General features: G+C 41.2%; 2 protein-coding genes across 16 annotated transcripts in view; one reads left to right on the top strand and one right to left on the bottom strand.

Moving 5' to 3' along the window:
• zranb3 (zinc finger, RAN-binding domain containing 3) overlaps nt 1–7,194 on the bottom strand; it is a 127,097-nt gene extending 119,903 nt beyond the window's left edge. For 2 of the 3 annotated variants that reach the window (XM_040051589.1, XM_040051591.1), the window contains exons 1-2: nt 6,897–7,194; nt 4,642–4,840 (exon numbers count right to left, since the gene is read on the bottom strand). In XM_040051589.1, the coding sequence (XP_039907523.1) occupies nt 4,642–4,787 (146 nt within the window). In that variant the 5' untranslated portion in view covers nt 4,788–4,840; nt 6,897–7,194. Of the gene's footprint in view, nt 1–4,641; nt 4,841–6,334; nt 6,447–6,896 lie in introns of those variants that run through there. The other variant, XM_040051590.1, reaches the window with a different exon arrangement.
• Nucleotides 6,557–17,792, top strand: part of LOC120746233 (R3H domain-containing protein 1) — a 55,945-nt gene continuing 44,709 nt past the window's right edge. For 3 of the 13 annotated variants that reach the window (XR_005698808.1, XR_005698803.1, XM_040051594.1), the window contains exons 1-2: nt 10,460–11,194; nt 15,533–15,692. The gene's annotated coding sequence lies outside the window, so the exon portion shown is untranslated. Of the gene's footprint in view, nt 6,794–10,218; nt 11,237–15,532; nt 15,734–17,792 lie in introns of those variants that run through there. The other 10 variants (XM_040051593.1, XR_005698809.1, XR_005698805.1 and 7 more) reach the window with 10 other exon arrangements.

Genomic DNA, 17,792 nt, shown 5'->3' with positions numbered 1-17,792 from the left:
CAATATCTAAAAGCAATAATCTGCACTTAAAAAGAAATTTAAAAAAAACAACAACAAACGAGCATTCAGCTAGCTAGCCATCATAAAAAAGCATAATAGGCATTTTCATTAGCTTTTTAAAAAAAAAAAAAAAACACTAATAGTTAGACCCAGTGTCATGCAGTGATGGAGAATCTCTAAAATAAAGGTCCATTCATGGAAGCTAAGCAGTCAAACAAACACAGTTTTAGATCAGCTTTATAAGCTTTAGCTTAGCTTCATTAGCTAGCCAAAAAAAAAACTAACAACTAAAAAACACAGTAGGAACCAGCTAACTACACTAAATAGACAAAGGTACTGGTACATGTAATGCATGCTTTCAAAACTGTATGTAAAGGCAGACTGTGTGGCTGGATGCATGATTTTATACAAATGTAGTGTGTTCGAACAGTTTTGTCCATGTAGCGTAGCTTACTACCTAAAGTAACTGAACATCAGGGCTCAGACACATTTTCTGGTTGATTATTTCTGCTTTTAACTTTAAATACACATAACAACAGAAAAAAATCACGTTAACTTTATGTGAATAAAGCTTAACAGCTGCGTCTGTTAAATCTGTGGCTATTACTTTCATTCCTCAAAAAAGTCCAAAACGGTGTGGTGTGCTGACTGGCTTGGAATACATCTGTTAAAAAACCCTGTTAAAAAAAACCAAACTATTGCTGGAAGCCAAGCTTTTAATAATCAACTGATGGTATTAGACTTTGGCAAATACCTGCAGCTCTGTCCTAATATTTACCAGATATGGAGAGTTTATCCTACATCAGCTCCAATCTGTTTCAAGTTAGGATTTTCTATATACAGCAGTTGATATTTTCTCATCTGAGTTTAGTGTGGAAATATGATACAAATAATTATGCCAATCAAATACAGAGTTTTTTTCAGTATATCTTAATATTTAATTTTAAAAAGTGTTAATGTCTCCTTTCTTGGCATGCATTACAGTCATGTGAAAAAAGTGTAGACACAAACAGAATCTAAATGGAGTTCCAATTTTATTGTTTAAAAAGATTACTCAAAGACTCAAAAGCAGATTTGCCAATTTTATATTCATATTTTTGTTTAATATTTATTACCACCACACCAAACCTGACATGCCTGTTATATGTGTTAAGTAATGAAAATGATCTTAATCACAAAAAAATTACAACCTCCCGCTACCTGTAGTCTCTTCTGCTAATACAATTTGTGCTAGTCTCCAGAGAGAAACGGTGCCTGCGCTGCTCTTCCCGCCACACTGATGCCAATTGACTGAGGTAGCTGTCCGCACGGTGCAGTGAGAGCCAATTGACTCCTGGCCCAACGTGTAACAAAGCACTGCCTCCCAGTGTTCCTGAATCAATATGGCCACGCAGCATCGAAGCAGAGCCCCTCAGATTGGCTCCTCCTGCGCTGACCTTCCCGAGAACCCACATGTATATCGACTGGTCAGGGAGGAGGAAACGGGCAAGTCCCGGTCGGTTCCTACAGTTAATGCTCCATGCATACAAACAGTTGGGGGCAACTCAGAAGCTTTTTGTGGATACCCATTTTCATAGCTACAGTCTTACAGTCTTCTGAACATCTGGATTTAGAATATATTCTTCTTGACATATTTTTTACATTTGGTAAGAAATCTCCGTTCTCACTGCACTAAAGTGGAGCTGAACCGTCTACTTTAAAACTCCATTAGGGAAATTATCGGTGCAAAGATACCATCCTATTTGACTAAATCACACACTGATGCTATAGTGGAAGATGTGTTATACTGCAGAGCTTCTCTGTATGCTCAAATGAACATCCCCATCATCATCATCGCCATCATCATCATCAGGAAGTGAAAAATCAAAGCACCAATGACAAACAGAACCTTTGAAGTGCTAGGAGCTTATCTTCCAGCACAGCATCACAGACTGAATGTTGTGCAAAAGATAATCAACTTTATGCACTCGATTAGCATTACCTTGCAGGACTTATGGATATTCAGGGGAAGCTTATTCACATTTAACACCAAGACCACTGACTATCCTTAAAGCCAGATCTTCCATATACATAAGCCATACCATCACAGGAGCGCCACATTTTCATCCTGTGTGTGCATGCACATCACATATTGACAAAAACTCACCGATTTCACACTCTTAAAAAGATTACTCCGCAGCCCTACACATGCCCAGAAACTCTACAAGGTCTCTTAAAAGAGGCCAAATAAAACTTCTGTTTGTGCCTTTTTACAAATGATAAGTTGAACTCATAAGCAGTAAAACACACCATTTCTTAACTGCTGCCTCGGCCTTGGGGAAGTGCACAGGTATAACTGCACACGCTGTACATTGTTGTTATTGTTGTTCTTATAATCCCACTGCTGAGGTCTGAGCAATAAATCAAATTTTATTTTCCATCACCAGTTTGGATTCGAGTAATGAATAAAACAAAATGAAATTGAGATTAAAAACAATTATTATTCTTTATTTCTTTAGCAATGATGTGTTTTCTTGTTTTGTGCGTTGTTGTAAATCCACCCCACTTCTCTCCTTTACTGAGGTGCTCTTTTGCCCCACACTAAAAGCACAGATTCAATCACTGTGTAGTTCAGACTGGGCCATGATAACAGCGGTCAGCGTGGTTTATCTAGAGAAAGTAAAAGTCAGCCTTGCACGCCATTGCCCTGGCCATGACTACATGTTTTAAGACTAATGTAAGGAAAGTCTTTGTATGACTTCTGTCTTCTAGGTGGTCAAGGGGACAAGCTTTAGGATCCAACAACAAAACCAATACAAACACAAGTACCCCGCATCACAGTTTATTCCATGTATTTTTCACATTGCCCCATAGCTACAACACGTGGTCAGTAAAGCTCTGCATAGCATCTACGGGCTACCGTGTTGGGACCTTCAGGTTTCTTAAGAGACACCTTCACTGTCAAAAACGCCCCCAAGTCCTGGCTCAGTGCTCGACCGGACGGCCCTGTGCCTTCCACTGCATCAACCTTATTTTTTACATTTATTTACTTGGTTTGCATTCAAAATAAATCCCAAAGTTCATGGAAATCCACTGTTAAGAAGGTAAAAATGTTCAAGTTCAATAACGTGTGATACTTCGAAAGCCAACCTAGAATCATGTAAATTACCAGTAATCTCAAGACTGACCATAGCTGTCTTTATTTGCCAAAGTAAACACTCTAAAGTACTTAATACCAGGTCATATGTCATTCAATAGGATTCCTCATTGGTAGCTGTTTTACTTGCTTGCCAGGAAATTGCTCCCTTCACATTATCAGCAGTTATTTTGCCCTTAGCTGCAGAATGATATTTACATCCCGTAGCCTCAGGTCGGCAGCTCACTCTGAATCATTTCAAGTGTGGGTGCAGCTTAAAGCCCAGAAGTTTAAAGTATGACAAGCAGCGAAAAGTAAAAAAACAAAACAAAAACAAAACAGGAATAACATTTTGACATCTCAGTTTAGGTAAAAATGGACCAAATGGGAGTAGATCCTAATTTCCAGGTGGCCAACCCTTTCATCTAAGTTTGATGAAACCAGGCTTGGATTGGAACTACTTGGTAATAGACTGGTTTGGTAACACCCATTCACTCACATTCACACATTCCTAAGTGCTTTTATTCCAACACCGAGGAGCAACTAGGGGTTCAGTGTCTTGCCCAACGATACTGTGACACGCAGACTGTAGCAGCCAGAGTTCAAACCATGAACCTTCCAATGAGATAGAGATAGAAAGATAGATGACCTGCTCTACCGATACCTCAGTACATGTTTTTCTTTGTTCAGTTTGAAGCATATAAAAATATCCCACAAGCAACATTTTTCATTTTCTTTCGCAACATGCAGTTGAAAATAGCCGTGTGAGTCATAGAACTCATGCATATACGCTTTACACTTCCTCTGCTGGTGCTCAACAGAGTTAATTGATAAAATAGGTCTGGCTGTGGAGGCGTCCAAAGACAGATCTTTAGCCAAGGGATGAAAAAAAGCACATCTACATGTCAAAATATTCTGGATAACTAATGAAATTGATGCTTATCTGTGTTGCAGCATTCCACCTAGACACAATAAATCGACCTGGCCTAGCAGGCTGGGCACTAAATAAAAACATTACAGTTTATTTTTGTGCACTGAGGAGGAGTAACTGTGCTGTCCTTTGTAACAGTGAGTCTTTTCTAAAAAGAACATTTTATGAATTTTGAAATTGTTACATAATGAAGAAAGCTGAAAGAATATCACATGAACTGACCAGGCACTAGACATAGTGTATAGTTTATGATTATAACGAAGAAAAAGAAAATCAGCTCATCGGTGTAGATTCAGTGCATTAAAATCCAAGAGAACTAGCATGTTTGATCTACTACTGTCGACCACTGTCCCCTTTAAGGTGCAGCTAGTCTCCTCCTATATGCTTACACAACACATCTGACTTGAAAACATCTTCACAGAAATCAAATCAATACTTGCAGAGGTGGAGTGTAATGTCAAAAACAGAGCGGTACTCCTCTGTTCTCTCTAGGTCTACATTCATTGACGACTATCTTTAGTAGCTATTATTGATTTGCAAGATGTAAATTTCATTTTAAAATGACTGGACTGTTGCCGGGGGTGTCACCACTCACCGTCCGCTCCTCGATAAAGCAAACTCCACTCCCTCCCTTTGGAAAGGCATCAGGCGCTGCAGGAGCTTGTGAGGAAGGCCTGACAGTTGCTCCGACCATCTTGTATCACAGCAAGAGGCCTGTAGGCCATTATCATCCATTTCCATTAGCAAGTCCTCATCAGTTTCTCAGTACTTGCTCAGTCGGCTCCAATTTGAATCTGGAGGACAAAAAAAACCAAAACAAAAATAATTGTTAAACCAAAATGTACATGGATTAGCATCTATTGCACAACAGATTTAGTTTAGCACTCTGACTGCTGATTTTGTAGTAATGGTGAGTAACTTTCCCCTGCAGTCTTGGTAGCATTGACAGGAATATCATTATTAAATGCTGGATGATGAAGCACGGTGATAGTAAAAGTTGCCTATCTCAGCCACCTCCAGTCACAACACAACAACACCTCCTCTGTGTTGCCTCATCATTCGGGTCAGTCCTGGAAGTGTCTGCTGCCATATGTAATCACAGCCACCGAGACAGGCACACCAGCGACCCAACAAAACTATGACTGTGGCTAAGAAGAACTAATAAGCACAGAAAGTTGGCACTACTTGCGCTTAAGAGCAGAAGGAAAGTCTATCATTCATGTCTATTGGTATGTAGCTGGTTGGTATCACATGAAAGGAATGACCACTGTGCAACTGAGTGTGCAAATGAAAAGTGAAAAAACTTTTCATTTCATACCATGAGGGTATTTTGGGCCAAATATTCAGATTCTTTTGTGCAAATATTAAAAAAAGAAAGAAAGAATACTCTGGAAACAGGCCTGGAAGACATATCAAACAAAAAGACAAGTTAGGGGCTGAGGCCTGCCAAAGTAGCAGCCAAACACTCCATGTATCGGTGGGCAGATCCATCCAAGTACTGATAGCTTCAATGCCAATGCGGGTATCAGTATTGGATCAATAGCGCGATCGGATCGGTACTTTGTTCCCAAGTCCAGTATGTAGCCCACTGAATTGTGTTAAATAAATCATATTAATTATAATAAATTATAAATAAATCAATGAAAAATGTGTTAACCTTTTTGTGTGTTACATGTATTTTTACAGCCTATAGCACATGTAAACAACAGAATCAATCAGAATCCTGTAGTGGTTATTAAAAAGTGTTCAGAATTTGGCAAATTGAGGATGATTCAGCTCATAAATCATGACATACTGCTCCCCTACATAAGCTGCCTTTATAGGTTAAAGGTATTAGTATAGGTATCAGCAATATTGGCAAAGTATTTACTTGGTATCGTATCGGCACCAAAACGCAGCATTAGCACACAGCACTAACCCCGTTAAAAACTTCAGCGAGTCTGTAGCATCCTTAGCTAGAGCTAGTAGAGGACACAGGAAGTTGTGATACTGCCTATAGAAATAAAAGCACCACCTAATTAGTTACATTAGTTACACTCCTCGCTGCTCTGCTGCTTCCTAGCTATTCTGTAACTAGATATTGTTATTAAGCTTTTATGTTTACCGTGTTCACATATAACCACATGCTTCTAGCACAAGCACCCATTTATTGCTATCCTGTAATGAACTCAGAGAAATTTGTTCACATGGCAGAAGTGTTAGCAAAAAAAACAAAACAATACAAAAAGAATTAAATAAATACATGAACGGTATTTTCGGTTGATTTATATATGTAAGGTTTCTCCTACCTAGTGATAGTGCGCAATGACGCGAAGCAATAAAACAGCAGACTGAACTAAAAGGCCAGGATGGTTTCGCGGCAAATTCAAGGTACACTCGGTTTATATCACCCGGCATCCGCTACACTTACGTACCGGTGACTATCCCGTGTAACTTCCTAGCACTTATTTAATTAAATCGCAACTCGACTGACGGTGTGAAAACCACATATTTGTTTGGGGATGTGTGAAGGAAAATGACGAAACTGTCTGAGAAACTGCTTGTCGGATTCCTGGCACAAGTTAATTAAAACAACAACAACAACCACCACTAAACGTGACATATTTTCAACACCCTGCGTGTCGAGCGTGAGGAGCTGACGCAGTCAGCCTGCTGCTGGACGCTGCCTCTTCACTCTGCCACAAACACTAGCTACTTCACCCTCGGTGGAGACAACAGCGCCTGTTCACCGATTGTAAACCGAAGCGGTAAGGCAACGTAAGATATTTGCAGTATCCTGTCCTGCATTTACTGGTTTGCGACAAATAATGTTAAGTAGGTAGTTGTAACCATGCAACACGGACTAATTACCAGTAAGCACCTCTCTTTGCTAGAGTGAGAACGCTCAGGTCGCCGGTGTTTGGCCGTTCTCAAGCGTTAGCAAGTCACGGTGCCAGGTAAGAGTCGTTAGCTTAGCCCCGACAGGATTCAACGCCAAATGTAGCTCCGTTTGCTCCCGTGCTCCTCGGCTAAAGCACACACCTCGTAACCAGAAACCACATCTGAACTGTAAGCAGACACACTTCAATTCGGCGTTCGTCCACAAAACCAAACAGCCGTTGTTAAATTACAGGGTATTATTCAATAACTTTTAGGCCTGCTTCGACTGTGTCTGTCCTAGTAATCTGCCGCAATGGGTAGTTGACTGACGCTGTTAACCAGTTGAATAAATTAAGCTTTAATTGAATTGTTGAACTGCTTGGCTGGATATTTCGTTGGCCGAATTTTAGTCCCAATATTTTTTTTACCAGAGCAAAACGTTTCATTCTGTCTGGGGTTTGTAGGTTTGCCGATACAAAGGTAACATTAAATGACCAGGTTTGTAATGGAGCTCGGTGTGACAAAGTCGATGTTGCAAAACTGATTGTTTGGCTGAATCTGATTAAATCAGAGTAATCAATTAGCAGAGTAAATGCGTTTGTTTTGAATTGATTCTTCCAACCTTCCTCTGTGCTTTGACTCGTGTCTTGGTTTATAGGCTGGGAGCAGAGAAAAACAACTCCCGTTATTATTAGTGAATTACACATATGGTTGAGCGGTTTAGCTAGAGATAACCTTGGAGTCTAACAAAAAGGATCTAAAAAGGTTGATTTTGTATTCAAATAAGAGTTCATTCATGTAATTTGGTAGTGTAGCTCTTGATTCAAATTTACTCAGAAGTCTGAATATGACTAATGATAATGAATGAACGCACTGAAGTAAAGCAGTTTAGTAAAGCTCTATTATTCTTGTAAGAGGACAGTACATCCTGATTTGAACTTGTAAAAGGCAACCAATCAGACATCCAATAACCCAGTTTGGTAGTTGCTTAATAAGTAAACTATAACCATAATAATTCAGATGCACACAGTTATCGCTTCATTGACTTAAAGAGACAGAAATGGCCATAAAAGCCTCCAAGTTGCCACCAATGAGGCTGAGCGTCATGATAGTATCATTTTCATTACAGTACCAGTGGAGCCTGGTGGGCAGAGAGTGGATGCTGGTTCAGTCCCTGCGGCTGCTGTTTCCCAGAGTGGAGATGTTGTGCTGTGCAGCAACGTGCTCCATATTGTATCACATTAACATTCCCTTATGCTGAATTATTACCATAATTGATTTGGAGATCTTTCAGTTGGTTTTTGCTGTGCTAGAGCGATGGATTTAAGACGTTTTTACCGGCTTGGTGAGTGCACACATTAAGATCACCGCTCAGATTCTCTCTTATGACTGCCTGCGTTCCCCTCCGAGGCTTAAAATAAATGCTAATAATTGTTTGCCAAAACAGTTTCACCTGCCGGCTGCTCAGGCCACAGCAGCCCGCTGCTCTGTTGACCATTCATTACGCAGGTTTGGGCCATATTCGGAGCTGATGACATTATCCGATATTGAGGTTGAGGTTGCCGTGTAATAGCTTTCACCAAAGATGTGGCCCCGATGACTAAATAATTCATCGCCTTCCAGGGGAAGGTGGGAAAAAAAAAAAAACTCTCATTCCTATAATATTTGGCTTGAGCCATTAAATAATTCATCCCCTCGATCCATAAATTGTTTGTTCAATTGGTGACCTTTTCATGGGATTAAGAAAGCACAATAATAAATTCTTCAGAGACCTGGCATAACGAATGGTACAATTATGAGGCAGGATTGGATCGGATCGTTTGTCGCAGCCTGCTGTTGGTTGCTAAGTGACAGCAGGAACTTTTCCGCCCACTGTGTTTGCTCCTAAAAGTCTGAGTGACTGAAAGGACAAAAACAATCACATTATGGCAGTCTAGACTTCGGCTGCGCATAGGACCTGTTTGTGACTTCCCGTGTCTTTGACAGCCTGTCAGTCACTTAGTGATGAAAGTGTCTCATGAAGTAGATTATATTCACCATGCAGCTATTAGCATCCCCTCTTCTTTGCATGTACAGAGGACAGAAGAACTTTCTTTACTTAATAAAATAAACAAGGCAGATGGAGGAGGCCCTAATTGTTTTTCCTGTTAACCCCTCATAAGTTATGAAAGGCAGGCTCAAAATGGAAGCTCTTAAGGGCGATTTGTAATCATGCGCAGCCTGAATTCTACCTTCACAACTCTTATGTTCTAGATCCAAAGATTTATGGTTTTCTACTGCATTAATTTTCTGTCTTATTTGCAACAATATTGTATTTAATTGTTAAATTTGGTATTTTCTTTGTAGATTTTTATCACTATTTCTCCGTTATATAACATCCCTAACTGGCACTCACTGGGATCATTTTGTGCCAAAGAATAGTCATGTGAGGCGTGAATCGCCCCTTTTTATGTCACAGACCCTAAAGCAAAGAGCCCGGTTTAGTAAAAGAAATTTGATAACAACTGTTTGATAACAGTTATCTCTCACAGGGGTTTTCGGTTTTGTCAAGCCAGCTAACGCAAAGGAAACCTGGCTGGGCGTACTATAAACTTACTTCATAGTATACCCCTCAGGTAAAGCTAGCAAGTCACAAGTCTGCCACAATTATGTGCTGTCCTTTGAAAGCAGTTTGTGATTGGTGGGGGCAGGCGTCTTTGATGAATATGGAGTTACATTTTTGCTTAAAATGTTGCATCTCTAATATTGCCTGAATATCGGTATCCTTTTGACTGATACCAGCTACTGATGTGTCACCTCTATTTTGGGCAGGTTTAAAAACACACAAAAAATTGGACAAATTGTTTGTCTAAACATTGTATCAGCTCTCAATTTCACATCACTTCATCTCTGCTATGTAACTCTCCTGTTACACTGTACAGTATCAGTTTTGTACTGGCAAAGTGATAAAAACTTGTGTGATGAGACGAAGAGCTTTTTAAACAGGTCAGTTACTAGACCTAGTTTACACAAAAATCTTTGTTTCCCCACACAGAGCGTGAAATACATTCCAACAACAAACAATTCAAAAGGAAAAAAATATTGGTTATAGGCTGTATTGTCATGTTAATACATCGGTATTGGCACATAAATTCACTTTTTTTTTTTGCTTTTCTGCCAAGTAGTTTTCCCTTTTTGTCTTTGCACCGTACATCATCTATTCTCTGCTGGTGAAATTTTTTTTAAAAAGGAATGACAAATGTTTTCAAACACTTTTTTTTTTTTTTTTTTTTTTTTAATATATGAAGATAAATCCAAAAACAAAATATATGAACTGAAAAAAAATCAGTATCTGCCCAGAACGTGACAATCAGTGAACCCCTAATTCACCAATTATGCATTTATTATGTTGTTGTTGTTTTTAAACGAAATGTCTTATTGCAGCACATTTCCTTTCAGTTGCAGTAACAGGAGGTATTTCAGGTGTTGTCTATCTCTGAGTCAGTGGGATTAGCTGTAGCCTTGATTTTTTTTTTTTTTTTTTTCGTGCGAAAAGCAGGGTGCCAGCTTGAATGGGAAGGTAGCCCAGTGAACAGCTCGGCCTCTCAGCGGCCAGCGCCTCCCCATCGTCTCTCCACCTGCTCTTTGAGCACCTAGCTGGCTGCAGAACCGTCGCTCCTGTCTCCTATCTTCTCCTCCTCCCCTGTTTGCCGCCTCTCTCTCCTTTCTCTTTCCTCTGAGCACCTTTCTTTGTGTTTTCTCTATCTCCCGCCCTCCTGTTTTCTCCTCTTCCTCTCTGTCTCCTTCCATCTATCCCATGTCCCTAGCTGCCCTTTTTCCTCCTCATCATCCTCCTTCCCCCGCCTCTATCCTAAAGCAGCTAATGAAGAGCCCCATTTAGCCAGTGACTTTGGTTCAGTCCGCTCTGTAGTGCCGGCCGCCCTCGGCCGCCGTGACTGGTTGTTGAGGCTCTGACATCACACAGGGGCCAGCTGTTGATTTGGCGCTGTCTCCAAGGCTGGCTGGCTTGATGGGTTGTGGCAGGTAGACTTGTGCTCGCACAGCTCTCTCTCTCTCTCTCGCTCTCTCTTGCTCTCTCTCTCTCCCCCCCACACCACTTGTCCTCTCCCTTTACACTCTCCTCTCCCTGTCTTCCACCCTCACTCAGTGGAGCGAGCGTACAGGAGGCAGCTGCCGAGGAGCGAGCTGGGAGGCAACTCCAGCCTCCTCTCCAGCAAATTGTGCCTCCTGTACAATGGAAACTAAGCGGTCGCATAGCAGAAAGGATGGAGAGCAGAGCTGCCAGGCAGGTACGTCCTGCAGCACTTTGACAGTGAGCAGACACGACTTAGGTACAGTTAGTATTACTTGTTCTGTTCCTGTGCTTTTTGAACAATTTCTTCATGTACTTTTTGAGTAAGGTTGATTTTCCTCTATATATTTCCTTTTGTTCTGCTTTTTTAAAAATGTCTTCTGCATCAGCTTTTCTGCCTCTCTTCTGTCATTGCAAGGCATCCAGTCAGTAAGCAAGCGTGGGGTCTTTCTTCCTTTGGCTTGTTAAACTAAGCACAACACGAGCTGCGCTGTGCCGTCAGCGGCGTGTTACTCGCTGAAGCTCAAGCGAGAGCATTTCCAAATCTCCTGGCTGGTTTGCTCAGCTCCGCTTCTGCTTTTCATTACGAGGATAATTAACAGAGATCAGCCAATAAGAGGCTTCGCTCCGCACTGTTTTTTTTTTTTTTTTTTTTTTTAGCCAACCGTCGTCCTCTTGTTTCCCTCGTTTCCTCCTTGTTTGTTCTGCAGGTGTTCTCTTACAAATTGACTTTTAATGACTCTCACAGACTTTTTGAGTGCTTCCTGTCCCATAAGGCTCCATAGATTAAAACTGCCAGGCTTGCATGTTAGTTTTCTTTGTTTACTGTTTCTAGTACTAATTGCTTAGATTGATATTCCCTGGAAGCTCTCCTATGGGATAGGTAATGGATTATCTCCATGCTCCACTGTGGATTTAATTTATTAATGCTGGCTGGCTGCACCTCTGCTGTGCCGCGCTGCCTTTTGCGACCTGGAGGCAGAGCGAGCAGTGCAATTAGAGTCTCATTTGTGCCTGTTTATTTATTTATTTAGTTATTTATTTATCTATTTATTTATTTCTGTTAATTCACTCTCGGCTATTACGAGCACTTCCTTAAACTGACACAGCCTCAGTCGTCGCAAAATCAAGGCGAGCAGTGTTATGAAAGTGATATAATTTCATCGGTTTTACCCTGATCGTTCTGCGGTCCAATTATATAGCTCCCCTGTCAGTGCTTCTCTTTGCTTTGCAATTAGCAGAAATGTGTAGAAAATGGGAGATTAGTTACTCAGTTAAGCAAAACAGCAAAATCAATTTTATTGTAGTGCCATGAATGTGAGCCAGCATTAGTAGCCTAATTAACTGTTTATTTGATGCCTGGTTTTATTAGACAGGGTGCATGTCATGCTTTAAATGTTTTTTGTGTGTTTAAGTTGGCACAACAAAGGGAAATTTTGGCATCCCCCTGCAAAGTGGGAAGAAATCAGCTAAACATAGGTGGTCATTTTTATTTGGACAGCGAGCAGGTGACGGCGCGGTATCTTTGTAACTGTCTGAATAGAGCTCTGGTTACTGTTTTACATCTGTTGTTTTTTTTTTCTGTGTGTGCAATATTTGCAAAAGCTCTTCAGCAGTGATTAACTTATTTTTCAATGCGGCAGAATGCCTGAAGACGCTACTTGCTCCTTTTCTTCTTTTTTTTTTTTTAAAAAATGTTTAAAAAAATAAAATAAAATAAATTGTTTTTGAAATGCTGAGAAATCACTGGCAGATTTTCTTTGAAGCTTCTGAAGGTGATAGCTCGCTGTGTTCCGCCCCTTCTTCCTCCCCCGTTCTCTACCGAGAATAGAGCCGGGGGATAGAGTAGCAGATAGAGGGAGGGAATGAGGGTCCTTCACCTTCAGTTGAGGTGGTTTATAGGCGAGACAAGAGCCCTGATCCACAGAGTGCAGAACAGAGCACAGCGGAGGTGTGGAAAGGAAAGGTCAGCCTTTGCAAAAACCAGAGAGGTGTGTGTGTGTGTGTGTGTGTGTGTGTGTGTGTGTGTGTGTGTGTGTGGATAAAGGCATAAATAAAATAAGTAGACTGGAGTGCGTTGCTCTCCATCACCAGCAGGCTCTCATACGCTTCACAGTGATTGAGAAATTTCTCATTAGCTCGCCATCGAGCATAATTGTCGCCGAGAGGAGCCCATCAAGAGCCCGGTGTGTGATTAACTCAGCTCAGTTGATGGCCACCCGCATGACCCTGCTGTGGGTTCCTCAAGAGTTAATTTGCTACAAGAACACAGAGAATGTTTGCATGTGCGGATATGTGGCTCATGATTAATGTAATGCATTCCTCAATTTGTGCTGTGAATAAGTGGGTATATTTGGGGTGTGTGTGCTTGCGCACGCATGTGCACAAGGTCGCCGATATGCCGTCAAATGGTGCGATTAAGGTGGTGCGAAGGGGTGATGTGACACTGAACGATGCCTCGGGCAGCCTCTTTAAGGTTGCTGTGCTCTGCGGTGACTGTAATGCCAATGAACCACTCCCTGTCAGCTCCAGCACAATACTGGAGGACACACGGGCAGGCGGAGGAGCTCGACAAGTCCACTGCTCTGTGTGTGTGAGTGTGTGTGAGAGCGTGTGTGTGTTGTGCAGTGCTAGGGTGTATTATAAGCTGTTGAGCACCTATCAAATGGGGATGTTCCCTTATCTGTGTCTGTCAAAACATCTTTTGGGTGTGCATTGTTTGCACCAGCATACGGTGTTTACTGCACACACAGAGAGGCTCAGTGTGAAGTCCTGAAGCCAGCCGGCTAATTCACGTCTGCACCGTTCACTCAGCAGCTCTGGTCATAAAGCCTGGAGCGCCCACGGCCAGACTCATCTGCACTGCTGTCAGAGCAACTTTTACACTGTGTGTGTGTGTGTGTGTGTGATAGCTGCAGGAGCAGGCTCCCTTTTTTTTTTTTATTCCAGATATTTGGCTGCCACTATCTGCAATGGTTCCAATCAGCACCACTTCTGCTTTGAACTAGGGGGCAAAATCTCGAGCCGCGACACCAAGATGATACTCCCGTCACACACGGACAGGCGTGTAAAAAGTGCAGAGCGCATTTAGAAAGAGATAAAAGCAGGGAGGGGAGGGGGGGGATAAGCGCAGCTCAGAACAAGAAGGAAAGATGATTCAGGTGATTGTGGGTGCAGAGGTGATTCTGGCTACATGACTACAAAATTAAGACTCTCCGAATGGAACAATGTGGAATGCAGTGGAAATGACACTAAGCAGTTCATTTTTAAGTCGGTGTGCGGAAATATTCTAGGCAGCGTAGGTGGCTCCGTGGTGCAGTTTCGGAGAAAAGCAACACCCATCATCTCAGTCTGTGCGTCTGGCTCCAGGCAGAGATGTCATGAGATGGAAGAATAGAAATTGAGCTGAGATTGCACTCGGCCTTTTATTTCCTTTTTTGGCTGGCACAGAGAGAGCCACACCTTGGCACCGTTGGGTACCAGAGTCAGCGTGGCATCTCGCCCACCTACTTAGCAACAGATTAGAGGAGTTGGGAGAGGCCAAGAGCAATGTGACGGATATGTGGAAGAAGCCTCGGAGTGGGTCAGCTGTAGGAGACTGTCCAGCATGTGGTCTGAGGATGCGATTAATCAGTTAGCAGTTTGATGGGAAATAAATGGGCAACGGATCTTTTCTTGCAAAGTGATTTTATGGTCTTATCAGCCAACTGACCCCCCCCCCCCCCCCCCCCCCCCCCCCCCAAAAAAAATGAAAACGCAGAACCTTGAACTTTAAGAAATATGGCTGCTTTTCTGACATTTTGCTGACATTTTAAACACCAAATAATCAACCAAATATAACTAGAATATTGATTTGAAATGTAAATGGTAATTGGCGTCAAGTGTAACCTGATGTTTAGCAACTTCATTTAGCAGTTGCACCTGCAAAGTGAGCCGATAAGGTCATATGTTCACAATATAAAAGAGGAACGTAGCGAATAGGGCAGCAGTGTGCATGGAAAAACACTGATTCGGTAATACAGCTGGAATTCTCAATTTCTCTTCTCCGGTATTGTGTCGATATTTCACAGCTGTGTTGTTGTTGTTTTCAGATGTCTGCCCAGCCGGGTTCACCCTGTGGTTCAGCTAGAAAGGAATTTGCTGGAAAATAGAGATTGTACATTAGACGATTTGAAATTTATGTGGCACCAAATGGCAGAGGATTTCTGAGCTGAGAAATGCTATCTTCCCCTGCTGCTCTCTGAATTCCTAATGCTTGGTTTTTACGAGGTTGGCAGGGGTGTCTTCTCTTGTTGCCTCTACCGCACTCCCAGTCGCTGTGCTCATCCATTATTTATGGGGCACACGCACGCATAGGCCCAGAAATACACACTCGCCACACTTCTACCGTTTTTTTTTGTTTTTTTGTTTTTGCCATGGAACACAATATATTTCAGAGTTGCTGACATCCTGACTGCTGTCAGTCCACGTGACCTCGGTGACAGCGTTGCTCCTAACCTCCGACCTCGCTCGCTCTAATGCCACAGCACTAACCCCGTCCCTCTCTCGGTTGCAGGTCTGCAGGGGTCATGAGGGTGTCAGAGGCCCCGCTCACTGTTCAAAGCAGCTGAAGCAGACATGGGCAAAGAAGTCTCGGATGGCATCGGTAGGCTCAGCCTCATCGACTTCACCAGCCACATCCTCCTTTGCCACAACCACCACTGGCTACGCAAGAAGTACGTTTTTGTTTTTTGTTTTTTACTATGCAACCTGAATAGTAAGTAAATTTCTGTAAAATTTGCTCGATACAATGTTTCCACGCATTCGCTGTCACGTGACACTACTGTCCAATCAGGAAGCATAACAAGATGTCGTAACTAAAATAGTCAGGAACACAGAAAGTTTGCATGTTTCATATATTTGTTTTAGGAATGTGTGCAGCCGTCATCACTCCAAATGTACTTATATAATTGTCTTGACTCTTTTCCACATTTTTTTTTTTTTATTATTATAAAAACTTAAATCAAATCCAATGAGTTTCTTTTAAGGTACTTCCTGCACACAAATTTAAAAAATCTACAGATGGATGAAATACACTTAAGTTGGGCAGCATGGACAATGTTACTATCTTAGTAAATATCTCACTATCATTTCTGATATTATGAATGAAAATGAACATTGACACGGTAGTTTGGTGGGAATTTCACAGGGAATAATAAACCACAAGATCAATGAAATGTCACTCGGTGAGAATAAAGTCCTGGAGTATTTCATCATGTCACACTGACAGAGTAAATATATGGATGTTGTTACATATTCTATAGCTATGCTGTAGTTATAAAAACAGCCTGTGTGTTCATATATATATATCCAGGTTTAATAGAGTGTGTATTTCACTGACAGGTTTAGCATAGAAATGTAAATTTCTAACACTGCACAGAACTATAGTGCTACAGTCTGTCATATGATCAATAATCATTCATCACTTACCTGTGTATTTACCTCGTATTATGACCCAATCCATCTGTTATACCCTGACCTTATCCCCTTTTCACCAAAATGTATATTAAATCTATTTTAAGTGATTCTGTACTTAAGTCTTTTTAAAATCAGTGTTATTGATTTTTAGCCAGAAAAACTTTTGACAAATAAGACATGCTTCAAATAAGACATGCTTCAAATTTACACTCCTCTGAGGAAGGTAAAGTACAACAGATGTTCTAATGATGCTCCAATCGATCAGCTGCAAACCCAAATCATTTCCATTCATGTGTGCAATCTGTGCAGATGAACTAAGTGTCCTGCTTCTGATTTGTAACTATGCATCACAGTGTAGCAGTATGTTGTGCCAACATGCAAATCAACTTAAACATGTTCAGTTTATTATTGATTTATTTCAAGACATTTTTTCATTGCTCTCCCAGTGTCCATCTAAATTCAATGACTTCCAAAGCCTTCTGCTTTTGTGTTGATGCAGTTAGTTAAACTTACAATCTTTAACACTTACTAGATCAAATACTGAGATCTGATCTCATCAACTCTGTTAAGGTTGTTTAAAGTACCCAAAGAAGCTTGAAGCTCGCTGCCAACTGGTGTTTTGGAGCTGTAACTACAGAGCAATGCAGACATGAACACCATTAGATGGACATGCTGGGATATGCTGCAGTTCATTTGGGGTTGGCTTTTAACCTCCCAATCTGCTGCGGATTTGTGGAAAATATAAAAAAGATATTTCTTCTTCTTTTTAAAGTTTTCCGTTGCACAGAAGAAAAAATGGTCTTCTGTGCTGCCAGTTCTGGCTCTTCGAATGAATATACGAATCAGCCAAAGTGAAAACTGAACTCAACGTCAGGACTGGCAGGTTACAAATGTATACCTCTGGAAATCTTTAAAACCCTGACACAGATAAGACATCAGATGATATGCCCAAGTTTTTGTTTTTCTTTCTTTTATGCTCAGTTTGAATTTGATATTAATAGTGCACATAGCATTTACAACTTGTAGTCCTTTGTATGTAAAACTAGGGTTGTTAAAAAAACCCTTTGGGGGGAAAAAAAAAACTACTATCAGATTAGATGCTCATTCACGTTAACACACATTAACATTATCCATTTAACAATGAATAATTACCTAATAGCCACATTAGCCTTGTGCCAGTTATCATTTCGCAAATGGCTTGTGGCTAATAATAAAAACGAAGCGTAAATATTGGTGCTATGCAGCTAACGTTGTCAGCTCTGCCGGTCTGTAATGTTGTAAGAGATGGTGTTAATTTAACAGGGTAAAACACAATTTTTTGGCTAAAGTGTCAAGTATCGAGTAGTTTCCTGGGTAAC

Source organism: Simochromis diagramma, unplaced genomic scaffold (genome assembly GCF_900408965.1).
Source record: "Simochromis diagramma unplaced genomic scaffold, fSimDia1.1 OVJJ01000107.1, whole genome shotgun sequence".
Classification (NCBI taxonomy): Eukaryota; Metazoa; Chordata; class Actinopteri; order Cichliformes; family Cichlidae; genus Simochromis; species Simochromis diagramma.
The sequence above is the reverse complement of the archived record's forward strand: the minus strand, read 5'-3'. Positions and strand labels throughout refer to the sequence as shown.